The sequence below is a fragment of the Zosterops lateralis genome, assembly GCF_965231275.1.
Source record: "Zosterops lateralis genome assembly, chromosome: 18".
In the NCBI taxonomy this organism is placed as follows: domain Eukaryota; kingdom Metazoa; phylum Chordata; class Aves; order Passeriformes; family Zosteropidae; genus Zosterops; species Zosterops lateralis.
Window position 1 is genome coordinate 11672756 of NC_139778.1, and position 19291 is coordinate 11692046.

At 63.8% G+C, this 19291-nt stretch overlaps 3 protein-coding genes across 4 annotated transcripts; 1 reads left to right on the top strand and 2 right to left on the bottom strand.

Annotated features, from left to right (window-relative positions):
* Positions 1 to 167: 167 nt before the first annotated feature.
* SLC26A11 (solute carrier family 26 member 11) lies at positions 168 to 7238 on the bottom strand (the record flags this gene model as incomplete). The annotated part of the gene is made up of 16 exons (XM_083874724.1): positions 168 to 684; positions 1339 to 1411; positions 1605 to 1738; positions 1947 to 2046; positions 2388 to 2515; positions 3062 to 3202; positions 3342 to 3397; positions 3746 to 3806; positions 4051 to 4101; positions 4508 to 4580; positions 4669 to 4844; positions 5092 to 5234; positions 5437 to 5516; positions 5993 to 6078; positions 6215 to 6407; positions 7074 to 7238. The coding sequence occupies 16 exons, from the start codon at positions 7236 to 7238 to the stop codon at positions 602 to 604; spliced, it is 1743 nt and encodes a 580-aa protein (XP_083730850.1). The 3' UTR covers positions 168 to 601.
* A 570-nt stretch (positions 7239 to 7808) lies between these two features.
* SGSH (N-sulfoglucosamine sulfohydrolase) lies at positions 7809 to 11919 on the top strand. Its single transcript, XM_083874435.1, has 8 exons — positions 7809 to 7907; positions 8273 to 8433; positions 8529 to 8634; positions 9259 to 9409; positions 9864 to 10020; positions 10169 to 10250; positions 10333 to 10536; positions 10787 to 11919. The coding sequence occupies exons 1-8, from the start codon at positions 7817 to 7819 to the stop codon at positions 11344 to 11346; spliced, it is 1512 nt and encodes a 503-aa protein (XP_083730561.1). The 5' UTR covers positions 7809 to 7816; the 3' UTR covers positions 11347 to 11919.
* Positions 11920 to 12391: 472 nt separating this feature from the next.
* GAA (alpha glucosidase) lies at positions 12392 to 18895 on the bottom strand. 2 transcript variants are annotated; one of them, XM_083874431.1, is made up of 19 exons: positions 18454 to 18885; positions 17858 to 18003; positions 17337 to 17502; positions 16886 to 16982; positions 16688 to 16807; positions 16422 to 16540; positions 15855 to 15986; positions 15638 to 15748; positions 15382 to 15495; positions 15203 to 15287; positions 15007 to 15124; positions 14743 to 14876; positions 14476 to 14627; positions 14151 to 14299; positions 13935 to 14076; positions 13651 to 13749; positions 13323 to 13487; positions 13054 to 13206; positions 12392 to 12845 (listed from the first exon to the last, which is right to left on the bottom strand). In XM_083874431.1, the coding sequence occupies exons 1-19, from the start codon at positions 18868 to 18870 to the stop codon at positions 12786 to 12788; spliced, it is 2679 nt and encodes an 892-aa protein (XP_083730557.1). In that variant the 5' UTR covers positions 18871 to 18885; the 3' UTR covers positions 12392 to 12785. The 2 variants fall into 2 exon arrangements, with proteins under 2 accessions (XP_083730557.1, XP_083730558.1); XM_083874432.1 differs by lacking the exons at positions 12392 to 12845; positions 13054 to 13206 and having other exon boundaries at positions 13324 to 13407; positions 18454 to 18895.
* Between the last annotated feature and the right edge of the window lie 396 nt (positions 18896 to 19291).

The window sequence follows — 19291 nt, forward strand, 5'->3', positions numbered from 1 at the left end:
CCTTCCCACACAGCAGCAAAAAGCTTTCCCTCAGGAAGGCAGAGATCACACCGACTCATTAGTGATTTGTCATTTATTACACTCTCGCTGTCGAGGCAGGGCTGTTCAGGGAAATCTGAATTCCCGACCCTGCCCAGCCCCAGCAGGTGTTGTCCCTGTCACAGAGCTGGGCACAGCCCAGCCCTGACCCAGAGCCGTGTTTGGCACAATATCTCACCAAAAAAGATAAGGATAAAAAAGATAAGTGAGGATAAAAATCAGTAAGGGGCACAGTCCCAGAGGTTTTCCCCTCCCAGAGCTGGAGGCTGAGCCCCCATGTCTGTTTGGAGGTGATGAGAGCACATCCTGCATCACCACTGGAGTGGCCCAGAATTAAAACAGTTGTTTAAAAAAAAGCCAGCAGCTCCCTGGAGGAAGGATGGCTTTGCTCTGGTCACGGTGACAGGGGACAGCACCAGGCTGGTGCTGCTCTGTCCATCTGCTGTGGGACATGGGGACAGCCCATCCCCACAGGCCTGGCAGGGGCAGGTGGCTCCACGGAGTGTCTTGGTGTCACTGGGGTGTCACTGGGGTGTCACAGGAGGTTCAGCCCAAACTGGTGTCACTGGATGAGCCCCGTGCTCTCGGCAGGGCTGGTGAAGGGCTCTGCCCTGCTGTCCCCCAGCTCTGCTCCCCTGCACTGTGCTGGGACAGGAAGGGGGGAAGCAGAGTCAGCCCAGGGCTCATCTCTGCCTGGGACAGTAAATTTTCTTCCCAGGGTCCAGAGCTGTGTTTGGATTGAGGATGAGAGTCCTGTTGATAACAGGCTGATGGCTCAGCTGCTGCTTACACTGAGCCAAGGACTCCTCAGGCTGCCTGGGAGGGGCAGAGGCAGGAGAGCTGCCCCAGGCCCAGAGGATGTTGCAGAGCACAGGGAATGGTGCTGAAGGAAATTTGGGCATTGCTCAGTGGGTGGTGAGCAAGCAGCCTGGGCATCACTCACTCTGGATATTCCTTTATCGTTATTATAATTTTCCTTTTATTTTCCATTTAAAGGAAAATTATAATAAGGTCCTATTAAACCTCCACCATCTCAGCCCAAGAGTTTGACCTTTTCTCTGCTTCTGTCCCATCCCTCTGCAGGGGGAGTGAAGGGCTCTGTGGTGCTGAGCTGCTGCTGGGCTGAACCACCAGAGCTCACCATAAATCCCCAAGGCTGGGGAGACCCAATTCTTCAGGGGGGCTCCAGCTCACCCTCCCAGGAGCCCCTGCAGCCCCCACACTGCAGCTGGACAGGTCAGACCCCCATGGGTGTCCTCCAGAGCCACCCTGCCCTTGGAGAGCAGCCCAGAGCCTCACCTGCCTCCTCCCAGCTGGGAAAATGCTGGAACCCTTCTAAGTCTGCAGACAGGAGGACTTGGAGAACAGGGTCCTGAGGGCAGAGAAAGCTGGGCTGGGGGAGTGCTGGGCACTTCCATCCCTCCAGGGCAGAGCCCCAGCCATCCCAGCCGTGAAATGAAGGATGGTGATGGTGCCAGCAGAGCAGAGCCCGGGGAGGGCAGGGGGCTGAGCCCATCACCACACCCTCCCCAGGCCCAGGGTGGACCAGCCGAGGTCCCACACACCTGGAGGCCACAGAAGGCCAGCGAGAGGCCGTGCCCACGCAGCTCCTGCAGCAGCTCTGCCAGCCCCAGCACCGCCGTGTAATCGATGCTGCTGATGTGGCAGCAGTCCAGGATGACCGAGCGCGGTGGGGATGCTGCTGGAAGAGCACAAGGTCACGGCCCTGACCAGCCCAGAAATGACCAGCCCAGGGGTCACAGCCCTCAGAGCCGGGGCAGGGGTGGGACAGCTGGGCTGTCACCGCCTGCCCCCGCAGCCCTTGGGGCTGGGCAGCATTTGGCACCCACACAAGGCGATGCAGGCGGTGACAGCCGTGTCCCCAGGACAGGCTGGGAGCACAGTACCTGCCAGAGCTCGGCTGCACACGGCGCCCCGCAGGTGCTCCACGGCAGGGAAGTGCAGGCTGCCCCCGGGCTGAACCAGCAGCACTGCCCCCTCCGACACCTGCGGAGGGACAGGAGTCACAGGGAGCTCAGTGCGACCTTCCCCAGGCAGGGACAACTGTCTGTGTCACTCGCTGTCCTCCTGGGGGGAGTGGGAGAGGCAGGAGCCCCTATTCCCCAGGGAAAACTCTCCTGCATACACTCCCCAGTGTCAGCAGGACAGGGACAGTGATGCCTCCCTCTCCTGCTCTCCAATTTGAGGATGTTCCTGTCCTCCTGCTCTCTGAAAGGGGTCCCTGTGCTGTGCCCCTGGCAGCAGGAAGAGGTGAGGAGCATCCTGCACCCCAACACTGCCCCCAGGAGCCCCCTCCCAGCACAGCCAAGGGCAGGGGTGAAGCCCACCTTTATGGGGGGCCTGGCAATGGAGTAGAGCAGGAGAACCCCAGAGAGCAGCACCCCGGCCACGATCCCGTACTGGATCTCCCAGAAGCAGAGCAGGAATGTCACACAGAGGGGGACAAGGTCCAGCCCTGCAGGAGAGAGAAGCCAGGCTCGACTGTGGCTGGTCCTGGTGCCATAGGACACTCAGAGACAGGGATGGGACACTCAGAGACAGGGATGGGACACTCAGAGACAGGGATGGGACACTCAGAGACAGGGATGGGACACTCAGGGACAGGGATGGGACATTCAGACACAATGACAGGACACTCAGAGATAGTTATGGGACACTCAGAGAGGGGGCCCTGCCAACCACCCCCAGATTTTCGCATGTCTGTGCATGGATAAAGGGATAAAAGCTCATAGGCCCTTTTGTTCTGAATCCCTCCTCAGAAACACCCAACGCGGGCTGTTATTCTGTTATTTTGTTATGGCACCATAATTAAATTATTTTAAGGATCTGGACGTCTGAGACTCTGCTATGGGAAACCTGGTCTGTGTGAGTGGGGCAGGGGGGAGCCTGAAGGGGCCTCTGTCCCAGCTCAGGGGGGTGAGTGTGGCTGCCAGAGCGGCTCCTGGAGGGCTGGGAAGTTTCCCTAACAGGGGCATTGCCCGTTCCCGAAGGATGCCCTCACTCTTAACCCTCCAGAGCGTCAGGAAGATGTCAGCGTCGAACATGGGCACCACGGCCGAGATGATGACGGCGGCCAGCGCCGCTTTGGGGATGAAATAGAACAGAGAGGTGAGGTAGGCCAGGGACAGCAGCACCAGGGCACCTGCAGGAGGGGGACCATGAGCCACGGGCACCCTGACACCCAGGGGTCTCTGGCACCCAGGGGTCCCTGGCACCCAGGGGTCCCTGGCACAGGGAGCAGCCCAGGGGCAGGGGAAGGGCAGGGCAGGGCAGGGCTGTACCTGTGACCAGCCCTCCCGCAGGGGTGCACACCCCTGACTGAGCGTTCACCGCTGTCCTGAAATGCAAACACACACATGCCAGGCTGTGCAGGGCCTGGGGGCTGGGGGCTGCCCTCTGCCCAAAGACCCCACCCAGGAGAGCCACCTGCCCCACCAGGGAGGAACAGGAGTGAGCCCTGGCCTCCAGCCCACTGCAGGACAACACAGCAGGAGGGAGGTGGCCCAGCAGAAGGGAAGGTGGCCACAGGGACACACACATAGCCCAGCCACCAAGGTGGGCAGCTGGGGGCCAGGACAGGAGCTCAGGGGCCCACTGGGGTCAGCAGAGTCTTCACTCAAGATCTTGCAGAGCTCCCTCCCCACGCAGCCCCAGGGAGAGCCCTGCTCCCCCTCCTGCTACCCACCGGCCAAAGCTGCCCGTGATGGGGAACGAGGAGACAAAGGAGCCCAGGACATTGGCAACACCTGAGGAGACAAGGAGAGGGGCTGGGGAGGCACTGCTGTGTCTGTGTCCCCGTCATGACCCTCTCCGTGCAGGAGTGACTCAGCCTGTTCTGGAAATTCCTGAGCTGTCACTGCCTGGGGTGGGGGCAGCATGCAAGGGAAGGAAGGGAAAAGTTCAGGTGGAGGCAGGACTGCCCAGATGGGGATCTCAGGTAGTGCTGGGGCCAGAGCCCCAGCCCTGCCCTCCTGACCAAGCAGCTCTTACCCAAAGCCAGCAGCTCCTGGTTGGGGTCAATCTTGTAACCATTCTGTGAGGCTGAAAGGAGATGTTGGTGTTGGCCTGAGGTTCCCACAGGCACGACCTGCCACGCACACGGAGCAGCGACTGGGACAGTGTGGGCCCTGTCCTGGCACCCCTGAGACAACACCCACCTGGGCAAAATTCAGCTGTGCACCCCACAGGACCCCTCCTGCCAGCCCATGCTACAAACTGGAGCCCAGTCTCTCCCACTGCCCTTCCCCAGGAGGGAATAGCACCTTCCCCAGCACCCCAAACTCCTGCAGAGACCCTCCCCAGCACCCCAAACTCCTGCAGAGACCCTCCCCAGCACCTCAAGCCCTTGCAGACCCCCTCCCCAGCACCCCGAGCCCTTTCAGACCCTCCCCAGGACCCTGAGCCCCCACAGACACCCCCCTGTGAGCAGGACCCTGGCACACCCTACCGAAAGCCTTGGCGATGGCGATGGTCTCCAGCAGGCCCATGAGAGGCACCACGGCCAGCCCGACCCCCATGTCCTGGGAGGGAAGGATCCAGTCAGGGCAGGCTGGACCCAGCACAGGCAGGAAGGGGCAGAGCAGCCCCTGGGGAGGTGCCAGCACCCACCTGCACCATGCTGAGGAAGGGGACGGTGCCGTTGGGCGCTGCCAGGGAGAACGGGGGTGGCTGCAGGGCGGGGAGGCCCCGGGGGATGCTGCCCGTGAGCCTGAAGGGCTGGGAGCCCATCACCTGGAAGGAATAAGCCACCAGGCCAGCAAACAGGACAACGAGAGCATTGCGTGCTGTGGGAGTGGAGAGAGCACCTGTGGAAGCTGCCCGGAGCCCAGGGCAGCAGGAGGGGGCAGGACATGGGTGTCTGAGCTGCTGAGGACTCCCGAGCCTTGGGAAGGGGCACAGGGGCAGCACCCTTGGGACTCTGTCCTCCCTGACCTCCTGCCAGCCTGGGCTTTACCAGTGTCAGGCTCTGTCCTCCCTGACCCAAAGGGACGAGCCCCCCGGAGGGGACGGGGCAGGGGACAGCAGGCACACCTGTGGCACAGATCCAGACAATCAGGTAGCTGATCCTGACAGCCAGAGGCTCTGCAGGGCCAGCTCGGGGCAGGCGGCTCTTCATGGCCCGGAGCCCTGCCAGTGCAGCCAGGCAGCTCAGCCCCAGCACAGCGTCCCCAGGCCTGCAAGAGGCACAGCAGTGCCACCCCAAACAGGCTGTGGGCTCAGGGAGAGCTCCCACAAAGCCCCAGGGGAGGGGGGTTGTGTCACAGAGACACAGAGACACAGAAATCAGTTCAGGGTGTGGCCAAAGAGAAGGGGAGCGAAGCAGAGCCCAAGATGCTGCAGCTGCAGGGGACAGAGCAGGGCAGGGATGGTGCTGACCTGGTCTCCCCAATCCTCCTCAGCGTCTCATAGACCTGCAGGAAGAACTGCCTCGGGATGCCCTGCAGCCCCAGGAGGTTCTGTGCAGGAGACAGAGCCTGGTGACAGGCGGGCTGTGACCGCAGCCATTGGCCAACGCCGGCTCCAGCCCTGCCCCAGGCTCTGATTTGGGTTAACCACAAGGGAAGTGTGGCAGCCCAGCAGAGCCTCAGATCCCCGAGAGCCCAGACAGGAGCTGCTGGGGCTGCTAAACCCCCCTCAGCTTCCAAATTTGCAAACCCACAGTGCCAGAGAATGGCCCAGTGCCTCCTGCAAGTGACCAGATCCAATGTTTTCCCAATGGTGTCCTGGGTGCCACCAGCTGGTCACCAGCAGAGGGTGTGCTCAGCTGGGTCTGCTCAGAGCAGAGCGCTCAGGGACACAGCAGAACCACAGGCAGGGAGGTTTGGGGCTCCTTCCTCCAGCACCGAGCACACGGCCCAGCCTGGTGCCAAATATCCCAGTTCCACAGCACGGGGAGAGAGCTGGGGAGGCACCCAGGGCACGCAGATCCTACCTTGACTTGGTTGAAGCTAATGGTGATGGAAGCAGCTGATGTAAACCCTTTAATGACAGGGCAGGAAATGAAATCCAGGAGGAATCCTGCATGGGATGGGAGGCAGTGAGCACACTCCTGAGCCCAGTGTGTGCACAGGGAGCTGTCCCAGAGAGCACAGAGGAGGCAGGAACAACCACAGGCTGTACAAACAAACATCTGTGCACGGCAAGAGCCTCTCACCGAGGTGCAGGAGCCCCATGGCCAGCTGAATGCAGCCGGAGAGGAAGGCCAGGAGAACGGCATAGCCGGGCTGGTGGAAGGTGTACGAGGACACCAGCAGGGACATGATGGCCGTGGGACCCAGCGTCACGTCCTTGGCCGTGCCCAGGAGGCAGTAGACGAAGCAGCCCATGAAGGAGGAGTAGAGGCCGTACTGCAGGGGACAAAAGGGCAATGGCACAGCCCAGGGAGCGGGGAGAGGACAGAAACCTCCTGGACTGCGAGGGCTGGGCTGGGCTCTGCTCATTCCAGGGGCCTTGGAACACCCATGGGATCCTGCCTGGGGAATGGGGATCCTGCCTGGGGAATGGGGATCCTGCCCAGGAAATGGGGATCCTGCCCGGGAAATGGGGATCCTGCCTGGGGAATGGGGATCCTGTCTGGGAATGGGGACCCTGCCCGGGAAATGGGGATCCTGCCTGGGAAATGGGCGACTGCACAGTGCCAATCCTTGTTCCCCAGCCCTTGTTCCCCAGCCCTTGTTCCCCCAGCCCTTGTCCCCCAGCCCTTGTTCCCCAGCCCTTGTTCCCCAGCCCCTGGTCCCCCAGCCCTTGTCTCCCAGCCCTTGTCCCCCAGCCCTTGTTCCCCTGCCCTTGTTCCCCAGCCCCTGTTCCCCTGCCCTTGTTCCCCAGCCCCTGTTCCCCTGCCCTTGTTCCCCAGCCCCTGTTCCCCTGCCCTTGTTCCCCAGCCCCTGTTCCCCTGCCCTTGTTCCCCAGCCCCTGTTCCCCTGCCCTTGTTCCCCTGCCCTGGTCCCCCAGCCCTTGTTCCCCAGGCTGCCCGTTCCCGGCGGTCCCGGTTCTCCCCCTGTCCCGGCACTGACCTGCAGGGGCAGCCCGGCCAGCTCAGCGTAGGCCAGCGCCTGGGGCACGGCGGTCAGTCCCACGGCCAGCCCGGCCAGCAGGTCCAGCGGGAGCCACGCCCGGGAATAGCGCGGGAGCCAGTGCAGGATGGGGAGCGCCGGGCGGGGACAGCGGGACCCCGCCATGGCCCGGGCCGGACCGGGGGGACCGGGACCCCCGAGGGGCTGGGGCGGGACCCCCAAGGGGCTGGGGCAGGACCCCCGAGGGGCCGGGGCTGAGCGGAGCCGCCGGTGCCCGCCCGGTACAGCCCGGGACAGCCCGGGACAGCCCGGCACAGCCCGGTACAGCCCCGCACAGCCCGGTACAGCCCCGCACAGCCCGGTACAGCCCGGTACAGCCCGGTACAGCCCCGCACAGCCCGGTACAGCCCGGTACAGCCCCGCACAGCCCGGTACAGCCCGGTACAGCCCGGTACAGCCCCGCACAGCCCGGTACAGCCCGGTACAGCCCGGCACAGCCCGGTACAGCCCGGTACAGCCCGGTACAGCCCGGTACAGCCCCGCACAGCCCGGTACAGCCCGGTACAGCCCCGCACAGCCCGGTACAGCCCGGTACGGCCCGGGACAGCCCAGCACGGCTCCGAGCTCCGCCCGCGCCGGATCTGAACGGCCGGGACGCCTCATGTGACCGGGATAAGGAGGGGCCGGGGCGGCCGGAGGAGCGGCCGGGCCCCGCTGCTGTTCCCGGTGCCGGTGGCGGTGCCATGGGGCCCTGGGCGCTGCTGATGCTCCTGGCCGCTCTCCGCCCCGGAGGAGCCGCGGTGACCCCGGCCCGCAATGTGCTGCTGCTCCTGGGTGAGTGCGGCCCCCTGGGGCTCCCGCGGGGGGCAGGGAGGGCCCCGCCTCGGCTGTGTCCCCCCGCAGCCCGGGGGTGTCCCCGGTGTCACAGCGGTGTCCCCCGGGGGTGTCCCCGGTGTCACAGCGGTGTCCCCCGGGCATGTCCCCGGTGTCAGAGCGGTGTCCCCCGGGGGTGTCCCCGGTGTCACATCGGTGTCCCCCGGGCATGTCCCCGGTGTCACATCGGTGTCCCCGGTGTCACAGCGGTGTCCCCCGGGGATGTCACATGGGTGTCCCCCGGGGATATCCCCGGTGTCACATCGGTGTCCCCCGGGGTGTCACATCGGTGTCCCCCGGGGATGTCACATGGGTGTCCCCCGCAGCCGATGACGCCGGGTTTGAGAGCGGCGCCTACAACAACACGGCCATCCGGACCCCGAGCCTGGACCGGCTGTCCCGGCGCAGTGTGATCTTCCAGAACGCCTTCACCTCCGTGAGCAGCTGCTCCCCGAGCCGGGCCAGCATCCTGACCGGCCTGCCGCAGGTAGGGGCTCCTGCCGGCCCCCGCACAGCCACGGGCACGGCTGGAGGTGTTGGGGGCCGGGCTGGTCACCCCGCGCTCCCTTCCCTCGCCCCCAGCACCAGAGCGGCATGTACGGCCTGCACCAGGACCTGCATCACTTCAGCTCCTTCGACGGCGTCAGGAGCCTCCCCCTCCTGCTGAGCCACGGCGGAGTGCGGACAGGTGGGACCGGGGACGGGGGGGACCGGGGACAGGGGGGGGACAGGGGGGACCGGGGACGGGGGGGGGGACAGGGGGGACCGGGGACAGGGGGGGGACAGGGGGGACCGGGGACAGGGGAGGGGGACAGGTGGGGAGGGACAGGAGGGAGCTGGGACAGGAGGGAGATGGGACAGAAGAGAACTGGGATAGACAGTGAGCTGGGACAGGGTGGAGATGGGACAGGAGGGAGTTAGGGCAGGAGGGAGTGGGACAGACAGGGAACTGGGACAGGAGGGAGCTGGGACAGGTGGGGAGATGGGACAGGTGGGGAGGTGGGACAGGAGGGAGATGGGACAGGTGGGGAGGTGGGACAGGTGGGGAGGTGGGACAGGAGGGAGCTCGACTGACAGGGAGCTGGGACAGCACAGAGCTGGGACAGGAGGGAGCTGGAACAGCACAGAGCTGGGACAGACAGAGCTGGGACAGACAGGGAGCACCAAACCCCACTGACACACCTTGGTGCCTAAAGTTCAGCCTGTGGCGAGCACTGCCTGGAGCTGTGGCTGTCCCTGTCCCTGCAGACACAGCAGCAGCCACATCCCCCATTCCCACTCCCCCTGGCACAGCCCCTCTCTGTTCTCCCAGGGATCATTGGGAAGAAGCACGTGGGCCCACAGGCCGTGTTCCCCTTCGACTTTGCCTACACAGAGGAGAACAGCTCGGTGCTGCAGGTGGGGAGGAACATCACCCGCATCAAGGAGCTCGTCCGGCGGTTCCTGCAGACCCAGGACGAGAGGTGAGACAGCTCCTCCATCCTGGGAACAGGGAACCTGAAAATGTGTCCCCAGGGCCCAGCTGGTCACAAAAAAACCCTGTTGTTAGATGGACACGAAAGAACTACATTTACACGGTTAAATTGTGAGAGGAAAAAAGAGGGAGGTTTATTTATATAGTTTTTGGAGTTTGACCAGCGATTGATTGGGCAATGAAGTTGACACTTCCCTGACCTCACTGGTCAACTTAGAAGTCTGTCACAGAGAGGAATGTGAAAACAATCACTTTATTTATGTTACAATTCTTGAGAAAACTGAGGTACAAAAATATAAACATCAGAAGGTTGAAAAATCCGGGTGACAGGGACCTCTTGGCCCCCCATATCCAGATGAGGTGGGGAGAGTCCTGCTGACCCCAGGAAGGTCTCTGGGCAGTCCTCTGCTTCACCACCTCCACATTCCCCTTCCCATCCCCAGGCCTTTCTTCCTCTATGTTGCCTTCCACGACCCCCATCGCTGCGGGCACTCCCAGCCCCAGTATGGGACCTTCTGTGAGAAATTTGGCAACGGAGAGAGAGGGATGGGCTGGATCCCTGACTGGACACCGCGGATTTTCCAGCCAGAGGAAGTGCAGGTGAGATCCTGCTGGGGCTCTGTGGGGCTGTACATGATGTCAGCCTGTGATGGAGCCAGCAGTGTCACTGCCTGCAGTGTCACAGCAGGAGCTGCTGGAGGCACAGCGGTGTGTGACAGCCTTGTGCCCCTTTCCCTGTCTCCATTAGGTGCCTCCCTTTGTCCCAGACACGCCGGCTGCCCGGGCAGACCTGGCTGCCCAGTACACCACCATCAACCGCATGGACCAAGGTGGGAGCCCTGCCCTGGGCCGGGCTGGGGGAGCTGCACCCCCTCCCTCCATCCCCCCTGAGCTCTGCCCCTCTGTCCGCAGGGATCGGGCTGGTCCTGCAGGAGCTCAGCCAGGCCGGTTTCCTCAACAGCACCCTGGTGATCTACACCTCTGACAACGGCATCCCCTTCCCCGGGGGCAGGACCAACCTGTACCGCTCGGGCACGGCCCAGCCCCTGCTCCTCTCCTCCCCCGAGCATCCCCGGAGCTGGGGGCGGGTCAGCCCTGCCTTCGCCACCCTCCTGGGTAAGAGCTGAGCGAGGGAGGCAGCACAGCTGTGCCTGGGGGATGTGGGCTGCTCCCCACCCTCCCTGCACCAAAACTCAGGGTGCTGGGGGTAGCCCTGAGCCCTCAGCATTGGCAGGGCAAGGAGGGAGGACAGAACAGAGTCCCCTGCAAGGGACACCATCCCCAGGGACCTCTCTGTCCCTCTGTGGGGCTGAGTTTCTTCCCTCAGTGCCTGTCCCTCCCCTCACACCCCTTTCCTCCCCTCCAGACCTGACGCCGACCATCCTGGACTGGTTCTCCATCCCCTACCCTGCTTACAGCATCTTTGGCAAGAGGCAGGTGCAGCTCACTGGGAAGTCTCTCCTGCCAGCCCTGGAGTCGGAGCAGCCCTGGGACACGGCCTTCAGCAGCCAGAGCCACCACGAGGTGACCATGTACTACCCCATGCGAGCCATCCAGCACCGCCACCTCCGCCTCGTCCACAACCTCAACTACAAGATGCCCTTCCCCATCGACCAGGACTTTTACATCTCACCCACCTTCCAAGACCTGCTGAACCGCACCAGGGCGGGGCAGGAGACCCACTGGAGCAAGACCCTGCACCAGTATTACTACAGGGACCGCTGGGAGCTCTTTGATCACAGCTGGGACCCCACTGAGAGCCAGAACCTGGCCCCCGACCCCCGCTATGCTGACATCCTCCAGGTGCTCCGTGCACAGCTGCTGAAGTGGCAGTGGGACACGGGGGACCCCTGGGTGTGTGCCCCTGATGGTGTCCTGGAGGAGAAACTGAGCCCCCAGTGCTGGCCACTGCACAACGAGCTGTGAGTGCCACTGTCACAGTGCCACCGCCTTCCTGGAGAAGTGTCCTTAGGAGGATGGCCCAGAGGCACAGGCTGCCTGCTGGGGGATTTCAGTGGTTCTTTCAGTGAAATCAGCTCTTCAGGGTGATGCTGAAGGAAGAGATGGAGCCTTCCTATGGAGTTCTACAGGAGGCTTTTTTCAGCTTCTTTAGAGTTCAGTGATGAAGTGCCAAAGCAGCTGAGGGAACAGAGGGAATATAGGGAAAGCAAGGAGGGGGGTAAAACATCAGAGCCAATCGGGTTGAGAAATGAACCAATGGGGGAAGGATCAAAATCAAAATCGGGTAAAGAGGAGGGAGTAGGGAAAGAACCAATGGGGTGTAAGTGATTAACATATCAACCATAAAACATCATGGGGGGAACACAAATCCTCACCATAACAGCAGAGCTGCCTGCCAGGGCTTCTCCTTTAGGGGGTTACATTTATAATTGTTTGTCTTAATTGCTCTCTCCCCAGGGGAGTGTGTTTATATTGTTGCCTGCATTGACTGCTCTCTGTCCAGGGAGCACCTTTATATCATTGTTTGGCTTCTCTCTAGGGCAGTGTGTTTATATTTCATATGGTTCAACCACCTCCACATGCCACCTCTGCCCCGGGACACTCCTGAGCTCCTTGGGGCAGGAGGGCTCAGAGCAGGATCACGGATGGGCTGGTCCCAAATCCTGGGTGACACCACAAGGCTCTGCCCTCTGTGCTGCCAGAGCACTGAGGGATTCCTGGTGCCTTGACCCTCAGCCAGAGGAGCTCCAAGCTGCCCCTCTGGAGGATAAGGCTCTGCTTTCACTGGGAGCTGAGCACAGCCCTGCAGCAGCCCCAGCCTGGGGCCAGTAGGACAGGCCAAGGGCCTCTGTGGCTGCAGGAACAGCTCAGAGCCCCAGTGTTCTGGGAAATGGGCAAAGCCTTCAAGGGCCACAGGGGGCCCCACTGGAGACCCCCAGGCAGGGACAGAGCAGGGGTGTCCCAGCCAGGGGCAGGGGGCTGAGCACATTCAGAAAAGGGGACAAGGACATGGGCTGGGGCTGCTCCCAGCAAACAGCAGCTTTATTCACAGTACAGCTCCCTCAGCCCCTGCACAGCCCCCTCCCCAAAACCACAGCCAGGAAACTCCCTGCAGCCCCTGCCCCAGTTACCAGTCCCCCAGAGTAACTGGTTTGCTGTCTCACAAGGCACTTGGGTCATTTTTCCCCTGATCTGATGATGATGATGATGAGGTTTTTCCCTGTCCCTGGGGGCTGTGCAAGGCCTCCCCCCTCTGCCAGTGCAGTGCAGACCCCTCCATCAACACCCAGAGGGAAAACAGGGCCCGGGGGTGGGCAGGGGCAGCTCCAGGTACAAGGGAGGGGACAGATTTGGCCTCAGATTCCAGGGGAGCAGCGTGGCCTCTCCCTGTGACCGACGGTGGCTCAGGACCAGGAGATCACAAACTGCTCCCACATGGGCAGTGACACAGGGACTCTCAGCACCTGAGGGGAGAAGGAGGGTGAGAACCAGCCAGGACAGAGCCCAGGGGGGCCCTGCCCCTTGCAGAGCCACAGCCTGGCACAGTCCTGGTCCCACAGATCCCCTGGGCAGGGCACCCATGGCTTGTCCTGTGCCATCCCTGGGGCCAGAGCTGCACTCTGTGCCCCTTCCTGGCCACCACCCCTCCCCAGGGTGGCACTGAGGGCTCACCTGGGTGTCACTGCGGTAGCAGAAGTCACTCACGATGGCACCGTTGGCCAGGACTCTCCGGGGAGGGCTGGGGACCCCCAGCACAGTCACAGCCTCCAGCAGGACCCCGTCCAGGTGGGGACTGGCCCGCAGCAGCTGGCTGAGCACAGCGCCCTGGGGACAGCAGGATTGTCACCGTGGGCTCCTGGGGCTGTCCCTCTGTTGGCCACTGAGCTGTGCCAGGGCCACCAGGACCCTCTGCCCAGCTGTCCCCTGTCCCCAGTGCTCACGTTTGAGGCCAGGAAGAGGATCTCAGTGTAGTCCCCCCTCTCAAAGGTCTGCCAGCTCTCCCCATCGTCCCAGAACAGGTCACCCCTGGCGGAGCCGTCCTGGGTCAGCGCCACCACCAAGGCCATGCCCTTGCCACGGGACTGGGCAGTGCTGAAGGCAGGTTCCTGGGGCAGGGGGCAGGCACAGCTCAGGGCACTGCCACAGCCGTGTCCCAGCCCTGCCAGGCACTGCAGCCAGGCTCCTCTGGCACTGTCCTGCCAGCAGGGTGGGCACAGCTGCCCCCCAGGCAGGTCACTGTGGTGTCACCAGGGAGCACAGGGGACTCACCTGCAGGGGCAGGATGTGCCCTGCACGGACGTGGACGTTGATGGTGTCCAGGGGTGCTGGCAGGAGGATCCACTGCCCTTTGCTGTGGATAGTGGAGTCCTAAACAGAGAGGGCAGAGCTGGCACAGGGTAGGGGGGGCCCAGCCCATGCCAGAGCCCTCAAACGGCCACCAGCAAAGGCAGGTGAGGCACGAGACCCACACACAGCCCCAGGGGGCTGGAGGGATGCAGGAATGAGCACGAGGTCCCACAGCAAAGCCCCCTGTGCTGTAGAGGAGCACCCACCCCTGCCAGGCTGTACCACGTCCCTGCTGGGAAGTAGCCGCTGACTTTGGTCTGTCCTGGCTCCAGCACGGGGGTGACGAGCAGCCCCCCACCCCAGAGCAGCTGCCTGTCCACGGCCCAGGTGTTGGGGTCAGTGGGGAACCTGGGGAAGGAGAGAGGGCAGTGCCAGGAGACCCTGCAGCCGTGCTGGGGGGTCCCTGCAGGGCTGGCACTCACTCGAGGAACAGGGGCCGTGCCACGGTGTCCCCAGCAGTGTGGGCCCGGTGGAACAGGGTGTAGAGGAAGGGCAGCAGGGAGTAGCGGAGGTGCAGGGCCTTCCTCATGGCAGCCTGGGCAGGAGGGCTGAAGGTGTAGGGCTCCTGGGGCTGCAGGGAGAGCCCCAAGGGGATGCTCAGAGCACGTGGGGATAATGCATTTCAGTGGATTCTCCCAGCACTGGGGGCACACAGCCCTGAACCAACCACCTCCCCAGGCTGGCAGGGCAGCCCCTGGCTCGGCCCAGAGCCCCCTGCCCTGCGGGGTGAGGGCTCCCAGGGCTCACCTGGCTGCCATGGGCATTGTGGTTGCGCATGAAGGGGTAGAAGGCGCCCAGCTGTGTCCAGCGCACGCACAGCTCCTCGCTCGTGTCCCCCAGGAAGCCACAGATGTCAGCACCCACCAGAGGCACCCCGAAGAGGTTGAAGAGCAGCACCTCTGCAGAGGGCACAGAGGGCATCAGGGCTCTGCAGCACCGGGGGATGGAGCCTGTGGAGAAGCCCCTGGCTGTGGGGACAGGGTGTGGAGGCAGGCCCAGTGCCCCACAGCTGACCTGGTATGGAGTAGTAGAGCTGCTCCCAGTCGCTGCCAACGTCCCCTGTCCAGTGCCCGGCGTAGCGCCCGTGCCCAGCAAAGGTGGAGCGTGAGATGACAAAGGGACGCTTGCCCCGCACCCTCAGCAGAGCACTGGGAGTGGGATGGGAAGGGAAGGGGCTCAGGCTCCCCCAGTGCCCTGTGTTACACACCAAACCACCCCCCAGTCTGGTCTGTCCCAGCTGTGCATCCCCCAGAGCTGTGGCAGGAGCCCCAGGCTCACTTGTGGGAGGCGATGGCCTCGGTCAGCCCGTACAGGCTGTGCAGGTTGTAGTGAGAGGACAGGTACTGCTGGCTGGAGGCACAGATGGTCCCGGCTTGCAGGCGTCCCCCAAACACACCTGCACGGGAGAGGTGGAGCTCAGAGCATCCCTCGGGCTCCTCTCAGCCCTGGGCAGGGCTGGAACCCAATCCTGTACCTGGCACGTAGGGGGGATGCTCCAGGTTGTTGTTGGGGCAGCCATCCTGGGAGCCCTCCACGAAGTTTGAGGGTTCATTCATGTCCTGGGGAGGGAAGGGAAGGAAAGGATCATTGCTGCTGCACTGGGGCCCAGCAGAGGTGCAGGGCAGGAGCCAGGCCCACAACAGGGCCACTCACAAGCCACATGCCATCGAAGGGCACTTGGTCGTGGAAGTCCTTCACCATGTCGTGCCACCACTCGTGAGTCTCTGGGTTGGTGAAGTCGGGGAAGGCTGTGGGGCCAGGCCAGACCTGCAGGAGGGAGAGCACAGGGCAGAGCCCCCAGCCCCACCTTCCACCACAGCCCCCAAAACGTTTCTGTCCCACTCTTGGGGTGCTGCTCCCACAGCCCCACTGGAGTCCCGTGGGCTCTGGGGCTGCTCCCCACACTCACCTTCCCAATCAGGGGCTGCCCTGTGGCGTTTCGGATGAACACCCCTCGCTTCAGACCCTCATCATAAGGCTTGTAGGTGCCAGGGGGCCCTGAGCTGCTGATCCCAGCATCCTGGAAAGGCACAAAGCCAGGGCTTCACCAGCAATGGCAGGGAACAGCCAGCCCTGAATTCATCCCCACCCCTGGGCAGCCGAACCCCAGTGCCCGTGGGACTCACCACAATCATGATGTACCTCAGCCCGCGGCGGTGGAAGTCCCTCACCATCTCTGGGTAGTCCTTAAAGCTTTTCTTGTTGAAGGTGAAATCCCTCTTGGCATCTGCATAATCCAGGTCGTTCCACTGCACATCCTGTGGATGGAGGCAGCAGTGCTTGGGGAGCAGCAGGGACCCCAGGGGCTGCTGAGGGACCCCAGGGGCTGCTGTGGGACCCCAGGAGCTGCTGTGGGACCCCAGGAGCTGCTGAGGGACCCCAGGGGCTGCTGAGGGACCCCAGGAGCTGCTGAGGGACCCCAGGGGCTGCTGAGGGACCCCAGGAGCTGCTGTGGGACCCCAGGAGCTGCTGAGGGACCCCAGGGGCTGCTGAGGGACCCCAGGAGCTGCTGTGGGACCCCAGGGGTTGCTGAGGGACCCCAGGAGCTGCTGTGGGACCCCAGGAGCTGCTGAGGGACCCCAGGAGCTGCTGTGGGACCCCAGGGGCTGCTGTGGGACCCCAGGAGGTGCTGAGGGACCCCCAGCAGCCCCCCGTGGCTGCAGGCAGAGGCTCCAGGAGCAGCCCAGACCTACCAGGGGGAAGCGAGCTGCTGTCATGTTGGCCACGACCTGCCGGGTGATGTCGGTGGAGGAGTAGCCCCAGCGGCAGAGGTGGAAGCCCAGGCCCCAGTATGGGGGCATGAAGGGGAACCCTGGAGGGAAGAGGGTTGGCAGGGTGGGCCAGCCTTGGGCCACCCCACAGCCCTGCTCTGCCACGCTGCTCACAGCACCCTGGCAAAGCCACCCTGGCAAAGCCACCCTGGAAAAGCCACCCCAGAGCACCCCTGGCTCAGCCATACCAACAACATCCAGGTACTGCCGCACCACACTCTTGGGGTCGGGGCCCAGGAAGATGTAGAAGTCCAGGATCCCACCCGTGGTGCGCCAGGTCAGGGCCGGGCTGGGCTGCAGGAGCACGTCTGGGGACAAGTGCCAGGGGAGGGAGCTGAGGATGGGGCCGGGGCCAGGCCCACGCCCAGAGCCTCCAGGGGACTCACCCATGGCGTTGCTGTTCAGCAGAAACACACCGTGGGCTGAGCCATCCTCCTCCATCACCAGGTAAAACGGGTGGGAGCCGTAGAGGTTGACGTGGGGCTGGAGCAGAGCAGGGTGTGGTGCCAGTGAGGCTCTGCTGGAGACCCCCACACACACCTGAGCACCCCTGCCCTGGTCAGGAGCAAACCCAGGGCTTGTGGTCCCAAACTCGGCCAAATGAGCAGAGCTCTGCCCTGAGCCCTGGAATCAGCTCCCAGGCAGCACAGAGCTCTGGGGGATACAAACCTGGGCCTGGGGACAAAGGTCCCGTGGAATGCCCAGTGGAATGGCCAAAGCCCAGAGCAGAACCAGCTCAGACACATCTCCCCAGCCCCAGATGAGATGTGAGAAGCCCCAGGGCCAGCCCCAGGAGCACAGATGAATCCATCCCCTTCCCTCAGCCCTGCTCCATACCGCAGGTGCCATGTCCCGGTTCCAGAGGGTGACCCTGGTCCAGGCTGTGTCCAGGAACAGCGGCGTCAGGTGCTCCCCCAGCCCCGAAATGAAATGGGAGGGCAGGGAGGTGGAGATCTGCAGGAACTGGTCACTGAAGAACAGGGGTGCCACCGTGGTGTTCAGCCTGTGGGGAGAGAGGGAGACTCGGCAAACAGCTGGGAGGGAGCTGGGGCCACCAGCGCCGGGCAGGGACACGGATGCTCATCACTACATGAAATAAAAACAAATTTCGGCTGAGCTCTGAGATCCCGGATTCCCTGCCCAGCCACTGAACTGCAGAGGGAGGCAAAGTAAAGCCTCCACAGCCACCCCACCGCTGTCACCAGTGTCCAGATGCACACCAGTGTCCAGGTGCACACCAGTGTCCCAGATGCACACCTGGTGCAGGTGTCCCTGCACCCACAGCACCGCGGGGCTGTGCGGGGTCCCCCCTCCACCCCAAATCCCCCGGGGCAGGGAGGGGGCAGAGGGGCACTCACAGCACTCTCCCCCCGCGCTGCCGGCACACCACGAGGCCGAAGGGGTCCTGGCTGACCTGCAGCCCGTAGAGCGTGGACGGGGCTCGGCCGCTGACCCGCGGCGTGGGCAGTGGGACCTCATAGCGCTGCCGGGCCGCGTCCCGGAGCTGCGGACAGCGGATGGGTCAGCGGACAGCGGATAGGGGTCAGGAGTCAGTGGACAGTGGTCAGCGGGCAGGGGTCAGCGGAAGGCGGACAGGGGTCAAGGGTTGGCGGACAGGGGTCAGCAGGCAGGGGTCAGTGGTCAGCAGACAGCGGACAGGGGTCAGCGGTCAGGAGTCAGTGGACAGTGGTCAGCAGGCAGGGGTCAGCGGAAGGCGGACAGGGGTCAGGGGTCAGTGGACGGCGGACAGGGGTCAAGGGTCACTGGATGGTGGACAGGGGTCAGGGGTCAGCAGACAGGGGTCAGTGGACAGCAGACGGGGTCAGCGGATAGCGGTTAGTGGTTAGTGGACAGCAGACAGGGGTCAGCGGCCAGGGGACAGCGGTCAGCAGACAGCGGACAGAGGTCAGGGCTCAGCGGTGGAACGCGACACCCGCTCGGGTTCGGGCCGCACCGTGACGCGCAGGCGGGCCGGGGTCTCCAGCGCCAGCTCCAGGCGCGCCTCCTCCACGGGCGCGGGCAGGAAAGCGGCGCCCACGCGGCGCAGGCGGGCGGACAGGCCGCGCTCGGTGCCCGTCACGTTCTCGGCGCGGTAACTGCGGTACCCGCGGGGGAAGAAGCACCAGGGCGGGCCGGTGCCGGGGCCGGTGCCGGTTGGAGGCCCGGGCCAGGGGCTGTAGCAGCAGCCCCGGGCCTCGCAGCCCGCCCGCGACAGGAGCCGCTCGGGGCCGCAGTCGAAGCGGCCGCCCGGGGACACATCGCAGGAGCCCCGAGCCGCGGCCGGGACCAGCAGCGCCAGCAGCGCCACCGCCAGCGCCGGGCCCGGCCCCACGGCCCGGCCCGAGCCCCCCGGCACCGGTACCGGCCCCATGGCCCAGCCTGAGCCCCCCGGCACCGGCACCGGCCCCACGGCCCGGCCTGAGCCCCCCGGCCCCGGCCCCGGCGCTCCCGGGCCGGGTAAACACCGGGCCGAGAAGGGAAAGCGGGGCGGTGGCGGTGCCGGGCGGGGCGGGAGGCGGGACCAGGAGCCGCTGGGCCCCGCCAAAGTGAAACGTAAACACAAAACGTAAACAGAAACAGAAAAAGCACCGGGAGAATTGCCGTGGTGCTTCCTAAATAAACATCATACCCGCCAAAGTAAACATTATACCCGGCACCTGCTGTTATTTATCTATCTATCTATCTATCTATCTATCTATCTATCTATCTATTTATTTTTCTATTTATTTATTTATTTACAAATTTCTGGAGCCTGTGGAGGAATTATAAAAGGCACTACGTGTGTTTTTTTA